The sequence below is a fragment of the Coffea arabica genome, chromosome 2c, assembly GCF_036785885.1.
Source record: "Coffea arabica cultivar ET-39 chromosome 2c, Coffea Arabica ET-39 HiFi, whole genome shotgun sequence".
NCBI lineage: Eukaryota > Viridiplantae > Streptophyta > Magnoliopsida > Gentianales > Rubiaceae > Coffea > Coffea arabica.
This window is the reverse complement of record NC_092312.1, coordinates 17,463,274-17,481,899: the sequence shown is the minus strand read 5'-3', so window position 1 is coordinate 17,481,899 and position 18,626 is coordinate 17,463,274. Positions and strand designations below refer to the sequence as shown.

General features: G+C 37.8%; 2 protein-coding genes across 8 annotated transcripts; both read left to right on the top strand.

Annotated features, from left to right (window-relative positions):
* The first annotated feature begins 1,629 nt into the window (after positions 1 to 1,629).
* Positions 1,630 to 8,765, top strand: LOC113726441 (E3 ubiquitin-protein ligase MBR2). 7 transcript variants are annotated; one of them, XM_072074803.1, is made up of 8 exons: positions 1,701 to 2,031; positions 2,262 to 2,355; positions 3,278 to 4,493; positions 4,608 to 5,119; positions 7,216 to 7,266; positions 8,035 to 8,130; positions 8,213 to 8,353; positions 8,449 to 8,765. In XM_072074803.1, the coding sequence occupies exons 3-8, from the start codon at positions 3,365 to 3,367 to the stop codon at positions 8,578 to 8,580; spliced, it is 2,061 nt and encodes a 686-aa protein (XP_071930904.1). In that variant the 5' UTR covers positions 1,701 to 2,031; positions 2,262 to 2,355; positions 3,278 to 3,364; the 3' UTR covers positions 8,581 to 8,765. The 7 variants fall into 7 exon arrangements, with proteins under 7 accessions (XP_027105967.1, XP_071930901.1, XP_071930904.1 ...); XM_072074800.1 differs by having other exon boundaries at positions 1,652 to 1,786; positions 3,278 to 5,119; XM_072074801.1 differs by having other exon boundaries at positions 2,334 to 2,355; positions 3,278 to 5,119.
* Positions 8,766 to 14,154: 5,389 nt separating this feature from the next.
* Positions 14,155 to 16,852, top strand: LOC113726444 (transcription factor bHLH95). Its single transcript, XM_027250169.2, has 3 exons — positions 14,155 to 14,808; positions 15,445 to 15,885; positions 16,554 to 16,852. Exons 1-3 carry the CDS (start codon positions 14,449 to 14,451, stop codon positions 16,653 to 16,655), a joined length of 903 nt encoding a protein of 300 aa, XP_027105970.1. The 5' UTR covers positions 14,155 to 14,448; the 3' UTR covers positions 16,656 to 16,852.
* Positions 16,853 to 18,626: the final 1,774 nt, after the last annotated feature.

Below are 18,626 nucleotides of genomic sequence, written 5' to 3'. Positions count from 1 at the left end.
GATTTGGTCATCCTGCACAATGGTTGACCTGTCCGTAGCCTGTATCACTTGGAATCGGCAACGTCTATGGTTCTGAGGACTACACAAAATCAACAGTAGTAGGAGTGCAGTACAGATACATTTCTTCTGCTCCATTAATTAAAGTCGTCCCCGTCGAACAGATCGAGTTAACTCTACGGATAACTTATTAGGGTGTTGGGTAGGGATGTGCTTATTGGCTATTGCTTAGTCCATTCACTTTCTCACCAGCGTCCAGCAGGACAATGTGCCTTAATCTGGGACAAGTCTCTCTATTTTGCCCACTAACACCAAGGCTTGGTGGTTCAGTCCCTACGAGTCTCTTCAGATTCCCTCTCGCATATAATATAGAATAAAATAGGATAAATGTAGGATCTATCGTTGCAGGGGGGAAGAAAAAAAAAAACCCAGACTAGAACAATGTCCTTTACGTTGTTGGCCACGACTAAAGATTTTAAAAATTAATGGGATGAAAGAAGGTCAAGAATTCAAATCTTATCTCCAATTAATGTATCACTATATGTGATTTTTAAAAAATCCATACGAGTCAGTTATGTCCTCTCACCTCCTCCCTAGTGTAGGCTGATATAAGAGTAGAAGTGAACTAGGTTAACTGTTACCCTCTAATAGAAAAAATTTTAAAAAAACCCAAACCGGGTTTGGGGGGCTCAATTCTTTCTTGCCACTTTATTATATGTTTCGATCGGTTTGTTTTAGATTTAATCCTGTTAAAGAATTACCGAGCAATTGTTCCAAATTCAGTCGATGCTAGCCCTCTAGTGTAGTGTAGTGTAGTGTAGTGTCACATTTTATTTTAACTCTCATCTTGATGAGAGAATGTATTGTGCGTGGACATAGAAGCGCACATGTTAATATCACTAATATATTAGGAGACAATATACTCACGCTATCCTATGAATGTGCACACTAAACTGGTACGAAATACATCATTACTTGCAATATTCTTTCTATGAATTTTAAAACAACAAACATTATAGATAAAACTTTCTAGTGGTTTTATTTCTATTTTAGGTTTGGATTAATTTCTACTATCGTAATTTAATTTGTTTTCAAGAATTAAACATTGAACAATACTACATAATTATTATTTTTTATCAAAAAAAATAAAATGTAAGCAATTCCTAAGGGGTATATGTGTGATATATTTTATTATTATTATTATTATTTTTTTATCGACACAGGGGTGTTCGGGTCAATCCTTACGGGGCTCGACTAAGACATTATAGTCTTCCATAGAAAAAAAAGACATTATTGTAAGCTAAAATTTCTAAAAATTGAATGGTTAGACATATAAGTTTTATCAATAGGGCACAAATTTAGATATTTATCATTCCACAAGTCATTTTATAATTTTTTTTTTGCAAGATGTATTTGTCATACACTTTGAGCAAAAATTTAGACACTAAAAAAATAAAGAATGGATCTAATTGTTAATATTGTTTCCAATTTATCAAAATTTTTCGTTTTAAAACATAAACTAATTATAATGGGCCAAATTTCACTAATTACGTTGACGAAGTTTCCTTAAAATCCTATTTCCAAATTAGAGACGGAAAAGAAAAAAGAAAAAGAAAAGGAAAGAGAAACCAGAAGCTGATAAGCCAAACATGTCCTTAGCAGAAACGAGTTTATCACCGCTTAATCTGTCATCACACAGACAAAAAGGCCCCCTTCTCCTCTTGCGGACACATAATAATCGTAGTCTCTCTCCTACATCCACATCTCTCTCACGAGTTCTCACCCCAAGGTTCGGCTGATTGTCTCCTCTGTCCTCTTCTCTCTTTCTTGGTTCTCTCGTATTTGAAACCGTCATCTGCATATATGCAAATATCATAGATAAAGATGTGGAGGAAAAATAAAATAAAATAATATAAAATGGAGCTTTGAGTAGAACCCATGATAAAGCGCCTCTTCAGTCTCTCTACCCACTGAATTTTTTTTTCTTTCCGATTCCCACACCAAATTTAAGATCGCGGATCCTTTTTCTCGCAGGTTTTTTCTCGTAACGCATATGTTCTTTTTGTTTTTGTTGCACTTTTCTATTTTAGTATCGTTTTAATTGTTATTTCCTTTAGATCTTTTTCCAGGTTCAGTTGTGAATAATTGCTGGATTCATAGTGGGATTTTATTTGCCAGATATTGAAATTTCGAAATTCTGCTTATTTTTACAATCTCACTTCTCTTGGATTTTATTTTACTTTTTCCCGTTAATTGATGTATAGTTTGTGTATTTTCGTGGCTGTGCTTGCGGGATATCTATGGCTTGACTTTTCTGGGTCGTCTCGAAAATCAAGTGGTCAAAGAAAATGGCTGTTGGTGAGATATTACCAAAGATTATCTCTGTTGATGTATTTTTTGAGTAAATAGAGCTTGCTTATCTTTTTTTATGAGCTATATAGGGGGAAAAATGCTTGATGTGCATGCATTTATGTCTTCTTGCATTGGTCATTCAAGGTGAAAAAAACACTGAAGTTTTTAAATTGAAGTAAAAAAAAAATGTAAGTGAAAGATCGATGCACACTTTTCTAATTCCATTAACATTGCACTCGAACGAAAAACCAATAAAAAGAAGGTAGAAACAGCTGACAACGGTGAGTTAGTTTTCTGGTTTTCTATCTACGATTTGGTCTGAATTTCTTGCCAAAATCCCGTTGTCTATGTGAATTTGATGGTCTTAGTATGTCTGGGAAAAAAGCTGCTGTCTTGGTTCCCTTTTCTTGCTTTATTTGTCAGTTCATTTAGGTCTTGTTGTAGCTATTTTGTGTTGGACTTTCTAAATTGAGCACTACGCACAGAAAGCATGAAATTGTTTTGGAATGTACTCTGAAATTAAAAAAAAAAAGTGGTTTGAAGCTATGTGTCATTAAGCATGGCCTGGTTCCAAAATCTCATATGATATTCATTTGTTTCCATATGCTCCATATCACGATGAGTCAAGATCTGTTGAGATGTATGTTCATGTCACGTTTCTGGTGAAGTTGTTAATGTTTGTGTCGTAAAGCTGCAAAGTTCGTTAGCACCTGGTGCTAGAACACTTCTGAATTCTTAACTTGAAAATGCCTTTTGTCTTAATATCTTTGCCTGCTTCCTGCCTTTTGTACCTTAAACTCATATAAAACTAGCAGTGCTATTTTGGCTTTCTCTTTTTTAGAAGAAAACCGTTTCTTTCTTAATTTGAAAGTTACCTCTCTGGTTTTCTGCAATCAGATTATCCTTATTTGATTTTTTCCATGTATAGGTGTGTGAAACTTAGAGCTGCCTGAATTCTGTTGCAGCTTGGCTTTGTTATATTCTGGAGCCATTGTTCTTTTGAGAAGTTTCTGATATGCAGGGGGAAAGGAGTATCTTGGAACCCTTTCCTGAAACCATTGATCTTAACCAGGTATCTGGTTCCAATAATGCTTCTACAGATAGGCCAGTTGCTTGGAATAATGTTCTAAATCCAGCGGAAAGCCGGTTGTCCAGTTATGTTCTTTCTTCAGGGCATGGGAGCCCTAATTTTTTAAATCCTGCAAGCCACAATGGTCGGACATTTGGTGGCTGGGATCCTGGTGAGTCGAGTTCCAGTGCTAATATGCAAAGCCAGTTGAATGGTCATGATTTAAAGGTAGGACAAGGTTGGTCTCCTTCAATAAATACTTGTGTGGGGCCTGATGGAAGATCAGCAGACTGGAAATTTGAACAACCTAATGTTCTTCATGAAAGTAGTATAAATAGCTATCGTGGCAATTATTTTCACAGACCTCTGAGTATAAACAACTCTGTTTCTACTCGTACTTCTCCGAATGCTACTGTAAGTGGGGGCTATCATGATAGCTGGCAAGGTAGAGGATCAGGCATATCTCCAAGTTTCTACAGGTCTGGCATGTCTGAGATAGACCAGTTTGCTACTTTTGATGCTGGTTCTAATGATGTTGGGACTTCTTCTGGTAATTCTGGTTATCTAGTTCGGCATGATGATGGCTCGGGTTCTTCTTCTAGTTCCTGGGGTTTGTCCTGCAAGCGAAAGGTCCTTGAAGGTAATCCTGGTCAATCTGGTTCAAGTGGAAGTTTGAGCATGGAGCCACAAGATGAAACTATTGGAAGGCACAACATTCCTGCTCATCATAATGCTTCTAGCAGCTTAGCTGTGTCTGCAACATCTACAAACTCACCTAGCTCTAACAATCAGGGACAGGTAAATGCAAGAATTGTGTCTGGCATGAGAGGAATGACTTACGATAGATTTCCTCCAAGGGTTACTGAGGTTGCAGAAAGCTCACAAAGAAATTTCAGTTTCGGAGCGGATCTTGGACATCAGGAACCAGCCCCATTTGACTTATCTGCTGCAGCGTCTGATGTTAGGCATTCTAATGCTCACTCTACAAACCACCAATCAAGACTTATCTCAGCAACTGAATCGCCTGAACTGAGAACTCCGTTTTCTCGTCCACTGAATTTAAACAGTAACCCAAGTCAGTCTCCTTTCATGCATGTGCATGGTTTGGCAAGAAATATGCTTCCGATTTCTTGGAGTGGATCTCTTAACTCAAGAGGTGGTGCTTCATCCAGTCCTATTTTGTTTTCAGGGGAAAGAGGTGCTGCAGTAAGGGATGAAGCCAATTTCAGAGGCTCGCTAAGCAACAACCCAGAGCATCCTAGTTTTGTTGCTGCTCGTGAGAGCAGGCACATGGTACAAGAACCAACAGCTTGGAGTTTTTCACCTGGAAATACTGGCTCTTCAAGAAATGTTCCTTCTAGTTCTCGATATACTCCTAATTCTGGTACAGGACCTCTCCCAACTGTCTGGATGCCTCATCAAAATGTAGCAGCACATAATCAGCAGAGGTTGTCCGAATTCCCTCCATGGACCCTCTTCCCATCTGTTGAACCTGATCCTGGAGGCCAGAGAGGCAATTTTTCATTCTTGCCTTCAGCCTCTTCTTCCTCAGAGGAGGCTGTGATGGCATCTGGATCTAGTAGTGGGGACCATAATCAGCCATATTCTAGGTCATTGTTGATGGAGGTTTCCAGCGAGGACATTAATGGTTGGCGTGCTTTAGCTGCTGGCATTGAGGGGAGGCACAGGATCGTGTCTGAGGTTTGCCTTCTTTTATTCTTCTATTCATGTTTGGCACATCCAAGATCTGTGCATTGCATTATCATTTCATTGTGAATTGAGTATGTGTGATTGAATATTGGAGGGTCTTATTTTATGTTGTAAAGTACATTTAGAGTATTTGTTCTTTTATAGTTTTACACCTAAGCGCTTCTTGTTTATGCTCCTGTGTATGGATTTATATGCAAACAGTTTGAATGTTTTTGATGTCATTCCTTTTTTTTTTTTTAATTGAGGACGGTAGAGGGAGCCTAATAGAAGGTGCTACACGTAGTTTGATAGAGTTATGAGTAAGCTTTGCCAAAGGATAAAGTGTATTGGCTGACATTGATCCTCCTAGCTGCAACCAAATCAAACACGATCACTCTGGCAAACCGGGGTTTGGGGAGAGGGGAAAGCCTTAAAAGAAATGGGTTATACAAGATAGCATTCTTCAGGCCCGGTTTAATCTGTGAAAGATACATCCCACAAGCAAGAAAAGAATGCCCCTACTTGTGCTTAGGAGCTCTTAGCATTCTTATTTTATCAATTCATGACCTACGTTGCAATTTTCCACTGTTCTTTATACTTGTCTTGCTTGAAAAATGTGGTAGCTGTTCATGTTGGTCCGATGAGGTACACAGTAGATAAAAGAGTTGGTAAAACTATTTTTTTTTTAAAAAAAGTTTTGAAGGAATATTAAGCAGTTCATTTAGGTTGGTCTCACATTTTTTTAAGTCATAGCCTTCTGCCAGTAGTCTGGTACTGTTTTTTAGGGGTAATCTATATTGATACTTTCGCTGGATTTTGTGATGGATATTTAGCTTGATATTTTTCAGACTTAAGGAAAATTATTATCAAGCGACTCATTCTGTAGCATGATGTAATGGTGTTCCATGGTTGGGAAAATTGTTTAAGTGACTCATTTGTTGCATGAGATCATAGTGTTCCATGATTGGGTTGGGTATAAATCGCTACATTCTTCTTTTTGATTTCTTATTCTTGTCTTTCTATTGGGTGATGGTTAGATTGGAGAACCCTACAAATTCTCCATTAACAGTGTATTATCTCTCTAGCACATAGAGATTGTGGCACATTGTGCATCTTGTGGATCACAAGGTTGATGATCGTGACTTCCCATTTTTAACTTCTGTAGATTTAATAATTTTTTTTCATATTTGTAGATCTTTTATTTGCATTTGATTTTGATGCATTATACCCCTTGAATGTGCTTAAATTGGTAAAAGGAGGACCTGGATTTATGTTTACCTTAGCATAGCAATTTTTTTTCTTCCGCTTGCTTCTATTTCTATATTGATTGAAATTAGTGGAGAATACATCTCTTAGGAGTTCGAGGGCATGGGAAAGCCGGAAAAAGGGAGAAATATTTATTAACTCACAACCAAGAAATGAAAAACATGATGATTTCAGTTGTTTTACAGTGTAACTCTTTTTAGTAAATTTTTTAACATTCCTCTTAACTTTGGACATGAGTGAGTGAAGAAAGTTCGGCATGAGATATTTGCATTCAATTGTAGTGCCGCATTCTTTCCAAATGAGCTTAAAATTGGGCAAAGTAGGTCCTTGATTCATGTTAATCTTTGCCTGGTAGAGTAAGTTTTTTGGCTCATCCTCATGCTTCTTCTACCATGTTTGTTAAAGCGAGTGGAAAATATATTCTTTTAGGAATTTGAGTCTACAAGGCAATTAGGAGAAATTTGAAGCTTTTGTGATAATGAGGCATACTTATTCAACATTTCAGTGAGCTGATAGCTATGTGCAGTTGGTGTCTATTCGAGTTGGTCATTGTGTAAAAACTTTTTCCCATGCATTTTGATGTCCCTGTTTTCTCATATGATCACAGACACATTGGGGTGGCTCCCCAAACTACCCACCCTAACTTCTTGTTTCTTTTATACAAGTCCAAAATTACTGGTCATAAGTTTGAATTGGTATGGTAGCTATGACTGAAAATTACATGTTTAAAATTTCATTCTGCACTTGTGATGCTTTTTGTATAATTGATTCAGCTGATTATTTTCCTTGTATCTGTTGCCTGAAATTTCTTTCATCTTTTTGTTTTGTAACATGTGCAACAGATTCGTCAAGTGCTGACTGCGATGCGACGGGCAGAGTACTTGCGAGCTGAGGTTTGAAATTAATCTTTTATACAATCATGAATAGTCTGTAGCGTTTTTGCAGCTTAACTTGCAGAGACTCGACCAATGGCGCTTTCTTCATGTGCTTTACATTATAACATATGCTGATTGATGTACTTCTTGCGCCTATCGGAATGTACAAGAATAACTGCAACTGATATGTGTAGCTTTCTGCTTAGTCAACTGGAACATAATGCAGAAAGAAGATTATACGTAAAGACCTCTTGAAACTTGTTTGGCCACTCCCCTTACCTTGTTGCATCAAGCTTCCTGCTGCAGGGAACCATCTTTGCAATTATCTAGCTAGCGTGAAAATTTTCATTTTTTTTAAAACAAGAATGGCTGTTGGTCCTAACAATTTACAATAGGAGTGAATAAGTAAAGCCCTCTTTGCCGGTAGCTCATGTTTTCTACCTGAATTTTAAGCACATAGACTGCAACATATGCAGTACTCATGTTTTGTGCCTTCATGGTAATCAAGCATAAGTTTTGTGTACATTGTAATTTGAATTTTAATTGGAAATCCACTAAAAGGATCTAAACATGTTCCATATAAAACTGAAACATCTGCGACCCCTTTCTTCGATGTTTGCTCGATTGAAATTGAGCTGTGAAGAGTCAGAAAAAATTTGAGGAAGTGCAACTTAAAAATTCATATGCTGCTTTCTAGGTGTGTCTTGATTTGCCATAGCTGGGCACTTTTTATTGCTGCACAGAACTGTAATCGTGCCTCACATTGTTCCCTGGTTTATATTTTAGGATTATATGATGTTAGATCCATTTGTCAATGGGGCTGCTGAGTTGCATGATAGGCACAGAGACATGAGGCTGGATGTTGATAATATGTCCTATGAGGTAATGTGGTTGAACTTTTGCTGTACTTGGGTTTACTCCCTCCTGGTTGGTTAGTTCACATCACACCTGAGCGATTTTCCAGGAGTTGCTTGCCTTGGAGGAACGCATCGGAAATGTGAGTACGGGATTGAGTGATAATGCCATATTTCATGCACTGAAACATCGGAGACATCAGTTCATCACAGATGAATCGCCAAACCTTGAGCCATGCTGCATATGTCAGGTAAGATCCATCTTTGAAATATTATGAGAGCAGGGAGCTGGAAGGTTACAGTTAGCAATATAAATAAATTGTATGTTTGGTTTAATCTTTATCAGGAGGACTACATCGCTGGAGACGATACTGGGACACTGAATTGCGGGCACGAGTTTCACACAAACTGCATTAAACAGTGGTTGACAATGAAGAATCTCTGTCCCATTTGTAAAACAACGGCCTTGGAAACTTGAAACACAAATTCGCCCCTGCTTCCCCCTTGGATATTTATTGGTTCTTCAACTTGAAGATACATTTTGTTGTCATACCATAAGAAATCCCTTTTTGTGTTACCTGTGTAATACTGTACCGGGTGGTTCAAAGGGGGAAAGGAGATTGTTATATTATAAAAGAAGTCTTGCTGCATTTATGTGATAAACTTCATCTATTCTTGATGAGTATCATTCTAACATAAAATTCTTGGGACAGTTTTTAAATTTTAGTGTGTATTATGCTAGCCTTGTAGTGCCACTTCCTCACGGTAATTAGTAATAAGGATCTCTCTCTCTCTCTCTCTCTCTCAGTTTTTATCCGAGGGTATGGGAACAGTAATATGGATTTCTCTCTATTTTTCGGCTTTTACCTTGGGGCAGGAAGATCGAATTTGTGTTGTGTTGATTGTTAAAATTGAACAACGGTTTAGTTGGAATTCTTTGCTGGGTCCTCTGATAAATGTCGGGCGATTAGTCGCGTCTGTAATTGTAGGCATTGAAACCTGTGCCAAGAATTTGCGTTTTCTATTGGTTTCTTTATTGTTGATTAGCGGAACCAGAACGGAAACGTAGGGCGGTGGGATTAGCTAATAGCATAACATAATCCAAGGAAGCGTTTTTTGAGACAACAACTATATGTTTATTATGAATTATTCAATTCATTGTCTTCTCAGATGGTTTCTGCACTTTCTGTTGGCTTGTTTCTTGTATATATCTTCTCTGGATTTTTTTTTTTTTTTTTTTGGTTGCCCCAGAAGCGTCGGTTTTGTATATATCCATAACAAAAGGTATACAAGAGGTGTACAATTATCGGGTTAGTACCAGGATCTCAGCCCTGGCTTGTGTGTCAAGCCAAGTGGGGGAAACTCTCTGTTTCCACCTTACGTCATCTTGAGGCAAATTTTGCCTTTTTATTTTTTTTTTTAGAAATAATAACTTTTGTATAATTTAATCTATTCTACCTTAGGAGAGAGGGACAGACTCAAGGAATCAAGTTTTGCCATTGAATGACTAAAAACTGTAGGCACGGTAACCATTCTTCAATTTAACTATGCCCTCTAAGAATACATTCAGATAACTGCCATCTATACATACCTTGAATTGATTCTGTCCGCCAGCTGCTTGCCATCCTTTTTTCTTTTTCTTTTTGTTTTTAAAAATTCATTTTTTATAAAAAAAAGTTTGGATGTATTGGCCACCACTGTAAGTGCCTGTTTGATAACATAAAAAAGTGCTGAAACTGAATTCATTCAGACATTCAGATGTTGTGGGTGTTTGATAAATAAAAATTCACCTGCTGAACTTATTAAGTGGTACTGAATTTGTATGTATTTTTTTCAGCACAAGAATCGTAGCTGAATGCTTAATTTGATAAGAATCAAGAAATTTATTTCAACTACTTTATCTTATCTATCAAATATATCCCTGTTTGTTAATTACATTCAAAATCCTTATCTAATTAAACAACCTAATATTTCCTATTTAAAATCCTTATCTAATTAAACAAAACAACCTGATATTCTCTATTCAAAATTTTTTTTTAACAATAGTATTTTTTTGCAGTAATTTTCATCCACAAACATTTATATTTTGATATATATATATATTTTTTGTACAGATAAATATTATTTATGTGATACAACTTATCCACACACACGTGGCTTTATGACACCATATCGAAATATTAGATATTGGTTATTTGATTTTCGAAATGCTTCTCGTCCAAGATCAAAAGTATAACGCTTTAACCAAGCACATGCAAGATTGAGAAATGTAATTGAACATGCTTTTGGAGTATTAAAAGCTCGTTTTCCTATTTTCAAAACGATGAAACCATACCCTTTTCCCACACAAAGAAATATTGTCATTGTATGCATTGCTCTTCACAATCATTGTCATTTTCATACCTAACAATTTTAAATTAATTAAATCATAGGTTCTATTTCCTTTTTGGATTAAAAGATAGAAGGGCAAAATTGTACAATTTAGCTTCTTAAGCATTAAGTTATGAATATTTATCAAACAGTATAAATAGATTCAGCATTAAGATTCAGACATTCATATATCTCTTTTCAGTGCTTAAAATTCAGCAAATTAATTATTTCAGTATTCAGAATTCAGAGTTCAGAATTCAGAATTCAGATTCAGTGTTATCAAACGGAGCCTAAGTCAGAACATGATCTCTAGAACTATTAAGCCCGTTTATATAAAGTTTTACAAATCGCTCGTCAACACAATTCTTAGATGGATGATAAGATTCGAACACTTGCAATATAGATAGAAAGATTACTTTGTTCCGTCCTTTCCCTCGAGCTTTTTTGTATTGCCAGTCTTAAAGCCAAGCCTCAGCATTCGCGTCTTCTGCGGATTGACAAGGTGCATAACATCGATGGATGGATCGGCCCTTCAATCTTCATCATTGTTAATATAGTGCGGAGGTTTGCCAGTTGTGTCTGAAACCAATTTGATGTGGCGGTGACAAATAAGCGAGTGGGTCCAGAACGGTGGTCACGTTGGTTGCATGTACGCCACGTAGGAAGCAGTAGTAAGAAATAAATATATATATTTCTGAAATTCCAAACTAGAACCTCTTGTCTACTAGAAAGTGGGCCAGAGGTTTTGTTGTGGGTGGTGACCTGGTGAGAGAAGAGATACCTAGCAATACCGCATATGGATGGAGGAATGAGGACGAGGACGAATTTTCATGATTACCAGAAACGCAAGCATTCTCAGACCTTTTTGTGTAGTTTCATAATTCATTCCCCAGGAAACACTCAAACTTGGAACCAAACCCCCCTCAGATTCTTCTAACAACCATCCCATACGTCACGTCACAGACAACCCTATCTCCAATCATTTTTTTCTACTTTCTTTAACTTTTTCAATCATTAACTCACTTTTGTAACGCCTCTACAGTTTACAGTAAAATGAAGATGAAAAAAAAAAAAAAAACATGGTTCCCCATGTGGCATTTTAACTGTTAAAGAAAGGGGAAAAGGTGCGATCTGGGCATCCTTGACAGAGCCAAGAGTATCAAACGCTATGGGGGGTTTCGTGGAGATCGACGGGAAACTCTGTATTAAGTTTTGTTTCCGGTTTTAGGACTGTGAGGGGCTGCGCGGGAGGCTCCCGACAACGAAAACGTTCGTCCAGGGCTGAAGTTCTTGTGGCTTTTTGGCATTTGATTGCCTCCTCGTACTTGAAACCTGAGATGTTTTTAGACTTTCAGTTGAAAGGAGATCTATGAACTTAAGGGCATAAACGATGTCGAACAATAAATTGGATTTAATGTCTTCATTACACTTCGAGTTGTTCGATGATTTTATTTTAGAACCAACGTTAGTTCTGCCTCAAAATAGCTCTTCATTCTTTTGGAATATTATCTTCATATGCTATATATATATATACATATGTGTGTGTGTGTGTCAGTGTAAATTTGCCAGGTTGAATGCCAGTAATACCATGCTCCACAATTAATCTTCAACTCCAGTTCTTAATAAATTGAGTTTGAGGGAGTTGGATCACTTTATAAAGCTTCCGCTTAAGATCGTGGTTAAACCATACACATAATCATCTCTGAAAGAGTGCCAAGAAAATCGTATTCCCAGGAAAAAATGAGGAAAGCACTCCTTATTTCTTTTGGCAGCGCAAGTAGATCAGCTTGAGATGTTCTTCATTCAGCACATCACATCAGGGACAAGAACATCCGCCATCCTTAAAAAAAAAATGAAGAACGAAAGAATCAACCAAAGCCCAAGTGGAACTTGGACCAAAAGGGCTGCAACTGCTTTTTCGGTTCGTTATCGTCAGGATGGCAGCTTGCGGCTCTTCGCTGCAGAAAACCAATAAAATTATGCCAAAAATTCATTGCCAAATTGACAATATTCTATGTATGCGTGTGTATTTGTTCCCACCACAAAATTAATCCTCCTAATGCACCTTCTAATACCTTCAATTCTTTTTCTTGGATTGCTGTATTCTGTGAGCGTGATCAGTGATACTGATGTCACCCAGCCAACAGTAGTATTTCTTTGCCTCTGAGAAGACCAAATATGAATAGTTTACACGAAAATTACAGTACCTTCGCTGCAAATTTTTTCCCCCCTTAACCAGTTCTACAAGAGAGGAGAAAAAAAAAAAGAAATGAAAAAGAAAAAAGAGCAAACCCTTATTCGGATGCAATGACTTCTTGCATACGTAAACTACGAGTGAATTAATGCAGTACAATTGCTACAAAATTCGTAATATGGACCCATAAACTAAACAGGAAAAGGAAGCTATTTATTCTATTTAGTCTGAACTGCAATAGGGATGCTAGAAAGGCATATACCATCGTTCTTATCCGTTGTTTAATATATAAGCGAAGCATTCGTTTGTTTGTTTGCGCCTTTTTTTTTTTTTCCCCTTTTCCCCTATGCAGCCATTTTGCCACTTCTGGTTCCATGCCACCATTTTTCTACGGTTCCAATTTTCTGCATATACAATGATTCGAGTCATAGTAAAAACGATACATAATTCAGTGCAAATGAGCGGGATTCACAGGCACAGCCTCACCAGTAATGATCCTGGTTGCATTTGTTTTGCCATGAATGTAGACATCGGCTCATAATCCTGGAAGGGGATGAGGTAGAACAGGATTAATACGCCCAACCGGTGAATGGCTGCAAGAATTGAAGGCTTTAATTAAAGCATGCAAGCCATATTCAGATGCACAATGCCACCTCCTGTTCGCCGATTATATTTCCCAATGCAGGCGAGCTTTTTCCAATATACAACACACTTAAAATCACCTAATGGGGGAAAAAGGTCGCAACTCTTGTAATCGTACGTTATAAGAAGTAAAACATGTAAAAGTAAATTCATCCAACCAATTATAAATGATTTAGGCCAAACATCAGGAGAAGAATGAGATATGGGAGTGGTAATTCATGCAGATTTGGAGGGTGAGAGGAGTGGTAACTCATGTTAAACAACACGCACTTTTTTTTTATGGAAAGTGAGGAGGTAAAGGCTGAAGACAGCTGCTGTAAGTGTGAAAACATGAGATTTACATGTAACTCTCGTGTGATTTTGGCCCTTAATAATGATTATATCTAGTCACAAGATTACAACAAACAAAGCACAAAACTTATCCTACTCTCTTCACAAAAGAGAAAGGGTTATAAAAAGGTCAGTAAAGGGAGCAAATTCAATTAGCATCTTTTTAGTTCACACTTGAACTGATCGGAGGTAACCTGGTTTCTGATGCAGAGATGAGTGGTGCATGAGATGGGTTAAATAGGTTTCTTACTGGCAATGGCATCCCAGCCCCCAGTGTAATTACAAGGCAAATAATGCGTAGGGTCCATCATGAGTATCCGAGTAGGAAAGTGGGGCCCCCTTGAGAGATAGAGAAGGAAGAACACTCTTTTCATTTTTAATTAATTTATTTTGGGTACTTGCTGCTTACTGCTTTCTTGAGCTAGCAGCCGTTTTTTTTTTATATATATATATTGAAGCCGGTAACGGCATTTTGGCTTATGATTGTTTTTTGGTCTGTTCCTAATTGAGGCACCGGCCAAGCGAATCAGCATTTTATTTTTCTACGACCTTGTGAATATATATATTTGCTTGGATTGCCACTGCCACCCCGGCCAACCCTTTAAAGGCCTGCGCCCTCTATCTTCACCATAACTCTTTCTTCCTCTTCCCTTGCACCCTTTTCCTTCTTATTTTGTCCCGCTTCTCCTTTCTTCCTTGTTCTCTTTTACAATCTGCACACGTATCAGAAGCAAGAATATATATATAGTCTCTATTGTCTATATTTCTGTAACTTCTGTTCTTTCTTTGTTAAAAACTTCCTTCTCATCCATGTCTGACGGGGGTAGCCAGGATAACTTCCTTTGGGATAATGAGGTATGGGCGTTATCAAACTCGGATAACTCGGGAAGAAGTGATGAAAACCAACCTGCTAAGAAGTTTAGCGAATCCAATAATTCAAACTGTCCCACTCCGAGGGAAGCTGAGCCCAGGGTTGGGCCATCCTTGGGGAAGAGGAAGAGAAAAAATGGAAAGCAGCCTAGTGTTGAAGGGAATGATCAGGCTGCTGAAGGGAAAGGCGGTGCTGGAGCAGATCATGAGTTGCATATATGGACAGAACGAGAAAGGAGGAAGAAGATGAGAAGCATGTTTTCTAATCTCCAGTCTTTGCTTCCTCAACTTCCTCCTAAGGTAGGTAACTCATGCATCGATGTATGTAAAAATGTTTAATTTGATTAAACCATCAATTTTCTCCCTTCGACACTAGAGTCCTCTATTTCCCTCCTTTTTGGATAACCCTCTCTCTTCGAGTTTTGATCGGACAAAGTTGTAATCAGTTATGTTCTCAAAAGAAAGAAGGATATATCAAAAGGCACCTTTCGTGACATACTACTATATGAGCAGTTTGTTCGGCTTTTCAAGTTCAGTTCTTTCTGCGAAGCCAACAAACCAAAAAAAAATAATAATAATAAATTGAAGAAGAAATTGATTATCTATTAACGAATTTTGGAAACATATAGGAAAATTCATGACTCGCTTCATCTCGATCAAGTCATTTTTGTCACGGTTGTACAAGGAACCGAAGCTCACAGGATGGCTTTGCATGGATAGACGGCTTGAGAAACTAGCAGCCTCTGTTGAAAGGCACTAATCTTTACCTAGGAGTGCCATAAATCTCCTTGGATGCCTTCTCTCTGAGTCCATGAAATCAATCTTGACGTTTATCCTCCTCTAGCGATTAAAAAATTACTAGAAATCAAAGAATTGTTCATCATGTATATGATGTTTTTCTTGGGGTGGTAATTGTCACTGATTTTTTTTTTTCAGGCTGACAAGTCAACTATTGTTGATGAGGCAGTAAACTACATCAGGTCACTGCAACAAACACTTCAGCGGCTTCAGAAGCAAAAGCTGGAAATGATTCGTGGCCTGACAACGATCAATTATGACCCTTCTATGATTACACCACACAGATTAGCCATGGATTCGAGGGAGGCATTTTTAGCTGATCAGGGATCTTCGAGCCAACTGAGTTCCAACCCGAACCCACTCGGGGTTGCTAGATTTCCTACTAGTTTTCGAACATGGGCTACTCCAAACATGGTCCTCAATGTATGCGGTGACAAAGCACACATCAATATTTGCTGTCCCAAGAAGCTCGGACTCTTCAGTGCCATTTGCTACTTCTTGGAAAAGCATAAGCTAGAGGTTGTATCTGCTCATGTTTCATCTGACAATTATAGGAGCTTGTACATGATTCAAGCCCAAGTAAGTAATCTTCCTTCTGTTTGTTTCCAAAAAAAAAAAAAAAAATTCGATTGCCAACAAATGTCAGTCTTTATTTTATTCAATAGAACTTAATTCAACACTACCTCAGGAGAAGAATAAATAGTTACGCGAGAAATTGTTCTTGTCGAAATTAGGAATTAAGCTTGTGAGTGACCTGGATGGTGCACCATATATATATATAGGAGTACATCTTACAGAGGTAAAAGGAAAATGCTAGACCGTGTGTGTGTGTGTGTGTGGGCGTTTTGTTTTTCCCTTTAACCACAAATTCATGAGTTCAAGAAACTTGTTCGATTACTCATTCAATTTTGCATTACTTACCATGATTGCCACTCCACAGGATAGTTAGCCGGCTGCGATTGTTGCATGCCACCCACTGTCGCTGTGACGTAGTAGATGCAATTGCCATTTGGATTAATAATAATATCAATCAAGATCAAGAAAAAAATTATTCCTTGTTTCTTTTCTGATACTTGGGTATGCCTTTCTAAAGAGAAGACACACGTAGGGTATGGATTCTCGTTTCATTCCATCTAGTATCTTTTAGTCGATCGTTGCTGCAAATGTTGGTAATTAATTAGTCTTAATTACCTTTCTTGATGATAACAACACATTTTTTTTGGGTACATGATGATTTTGCGTTTCAGGCAAGTGGAGCTGTGGATCATCAGTACCCGGAGGCGTTCTCATTTGATGATATTTTCCATTTAGCTACGGGGGAGATGATGATGTACATGTCTTCCTTGTAACAGCTCCAGCGCCAGCGCCAGCGCCAGCGCAAGTTCAAGCAATAAGATATGAGATTAATTGCTGCCAAGTCTCTTTATAATTTCTTAGACCGAAATGTTTATTTATTTATTTATTTTGGGTGCCGTCTATCTCTGATCTGGAGGAAAAACAGCAGCAAAAGTTGCATATGATATTATCGCTCTTTTGTTTATTTTTATTTTCAGCGTTTCGTCTTCCATGTCATCTTTAATCTCTTGCATATGAGTTTTGTTTCCATTTAGCCATAATTAATTATGCGCTTGAATTGGTAATCATGATGATAAAGAAGGAAACTTCTTCATGATCAGCCACCGGTTGTCCAGAAAAAGTTTGTTCCACATTGCAGCAAGCAAACATGGTACTGTAATGGCTATATATTTTTCTAGTGTGTTGAGCCCACCTGACCTGACCTTCAAGAAATGCATTTAAATCCGAGATAAGTATCTTTTCTGATTGTACCCGTGAGTCGAGAGAAGCCGCAGGGGCCCGGCCCAACGGCTACGCCGTGGCATCAGTGATTGTTGGGGCTCCAGTTTGGACTTTGCGTTCGTTAATGGACACGAGAGCCCATTAGATCAGTGCAAAGCCGGGGGTGGTTGACATGTAATTCTGGCGACAGATTTAAGTTCTAGTCTATTCATCAAACTTTCAGCAAGCGAAGTTTCTAATCCTCCAGTCGGGTCTCATAAGGATTGATTCGGACACCTCTGTATCGATAAAAAAAAAAAGTTTCTAATCCTCCCTTGGACTATTAGACTAAGGGGGGTGGTATGGTATATCATATGATGCCAGGTGCCAAATATTTCCATCGAAATGGCTTTGGTATGGGACGATTAAAAAACGATTTTTTTGGTCTTTAATCTAGATCCGTTGGTATGGGAAAAAGAACATACAAGTCATGATTGGCATGGAAGCGACGCGATGATGGGTACTTTGGTTGGAAAGCTTCTGTGGACCTTCCCATACGTACGTTGAGCACTTTTTCGGGGCCTTAAAATCATTTCTGATAAAATCCACTCTCTAATAATAAGTCTCCAGCGTTATTCTTCTTTTATTTATTTAGCAATCCATTGCCCCTTTTGCACCGCTATATATATCGGATCGGATGTCCCTTTTTTCGTCCGTATTCAATATCGTATGCATCACGGTTCGTCTTTTTTTTTTTTTTCTTTTGAAACTTTTCAGCTCAATCTTTTAATTTGATTAAAAACTGTAGGCGCAGTAGATGTCACTGCTCTTTTTTGGGTGTAGCCGCATAGGTGTGAGGTGTGGAGATAGCTAATGAGGTGATGCTCCCAGAAGAAGTTGCCGAAAATCACAGCTAATGAATGAATGAATCTGCAAGTGAAGCAGTTAAAAAAAGTTATTATGCTTTCGAAACAAGGCAACATTTTGATTGCGTGCCTTTCACATCACACTCCTAAACATGTCAAGGACTAATCCATGGGCCAGGCCATCATGTTCTTCTTCCAGTCCCCTTTTTGTTCTGTTTAAAGTTTGATAGCAAGCATCTTTTGACGATTTGAAAGAAATTTTCTGTGCAAGAAGTTGCTTGCGGGCAGAATAAGGTATTCCACACAGGTACTCTTTTTGACAATTTGCTACTAATGCTCCCTTTAACTCTAAATCATAGAGTCAAACAATTGTTTATCAACAACTGCTAGTAGTGACTGGGTTGCTAAATTAACAAGTTCTGACTTCAAATTAATGAGAATGGACAGCGATTTGATATATACGAGGTAAAAAAATGATTGAAAAATATGTTCACGTAATAATTTTTCTTTAAAAAATTGGCAATCCAAACACACACGTGAGCCCGATTTCAATTATAACATTGACACAACTTACAAGCAAAGAGTTCAAGTCAAGTGGTTAATAATAATAATAATGAGTGCACAATTCATCAACTGTTTGAGAAAACAAATTGAAATTGTGGCCCATTTTAGAATTAA

Excerpts from the sequence above, each read along its gene's own strand:
- LOC113726441 (XM_027250166.2), top strand. The coding sequence starts at position 3,365 with ATGCAGGGGGAAAGGAGTATCTTGGAACCCTTTCCTGAAACCATTGAT. Across the intron at positions 7,267-8,034 it reads CAGAGTACTTGCGAGCTGAG|GATTATATGATGTTAGATCC; the intron begins GTTTGAAATTAA and ends TTTATATTTTAG. Across the intron at positions 8,131-8,212 it reads TTGATAATATGTCCTATGAG|GAGTTGCTTGCCTTGGAGGA; the intron begins GTAATGTGGTTG and ends GCGATTTTCCAG.
- LOC113726444 (XM_027250169.2), top strand. The coding sequence starts at position 14,449 with ATGTCTGACGGGGGTAGCCAGGATAACTTCCTTTGGGATAATGAGGTA. Across the intron at positions 14,809-15,444 it reads TTCCTCAACTTCCTCCTAAG|GCTGACAAGTCAACTATTGT; the intron begins GTAGGTAACTCA and ends TTTTTTTTTCAG. Across the intron at positions 15,886-16,553 it reads TGTACATGATTCAAGCCCAA|GCAAGTGGAGCTGTGGATCA; the intron begins GTAAGTAATCTT and ends TTTGCGTTTCAG.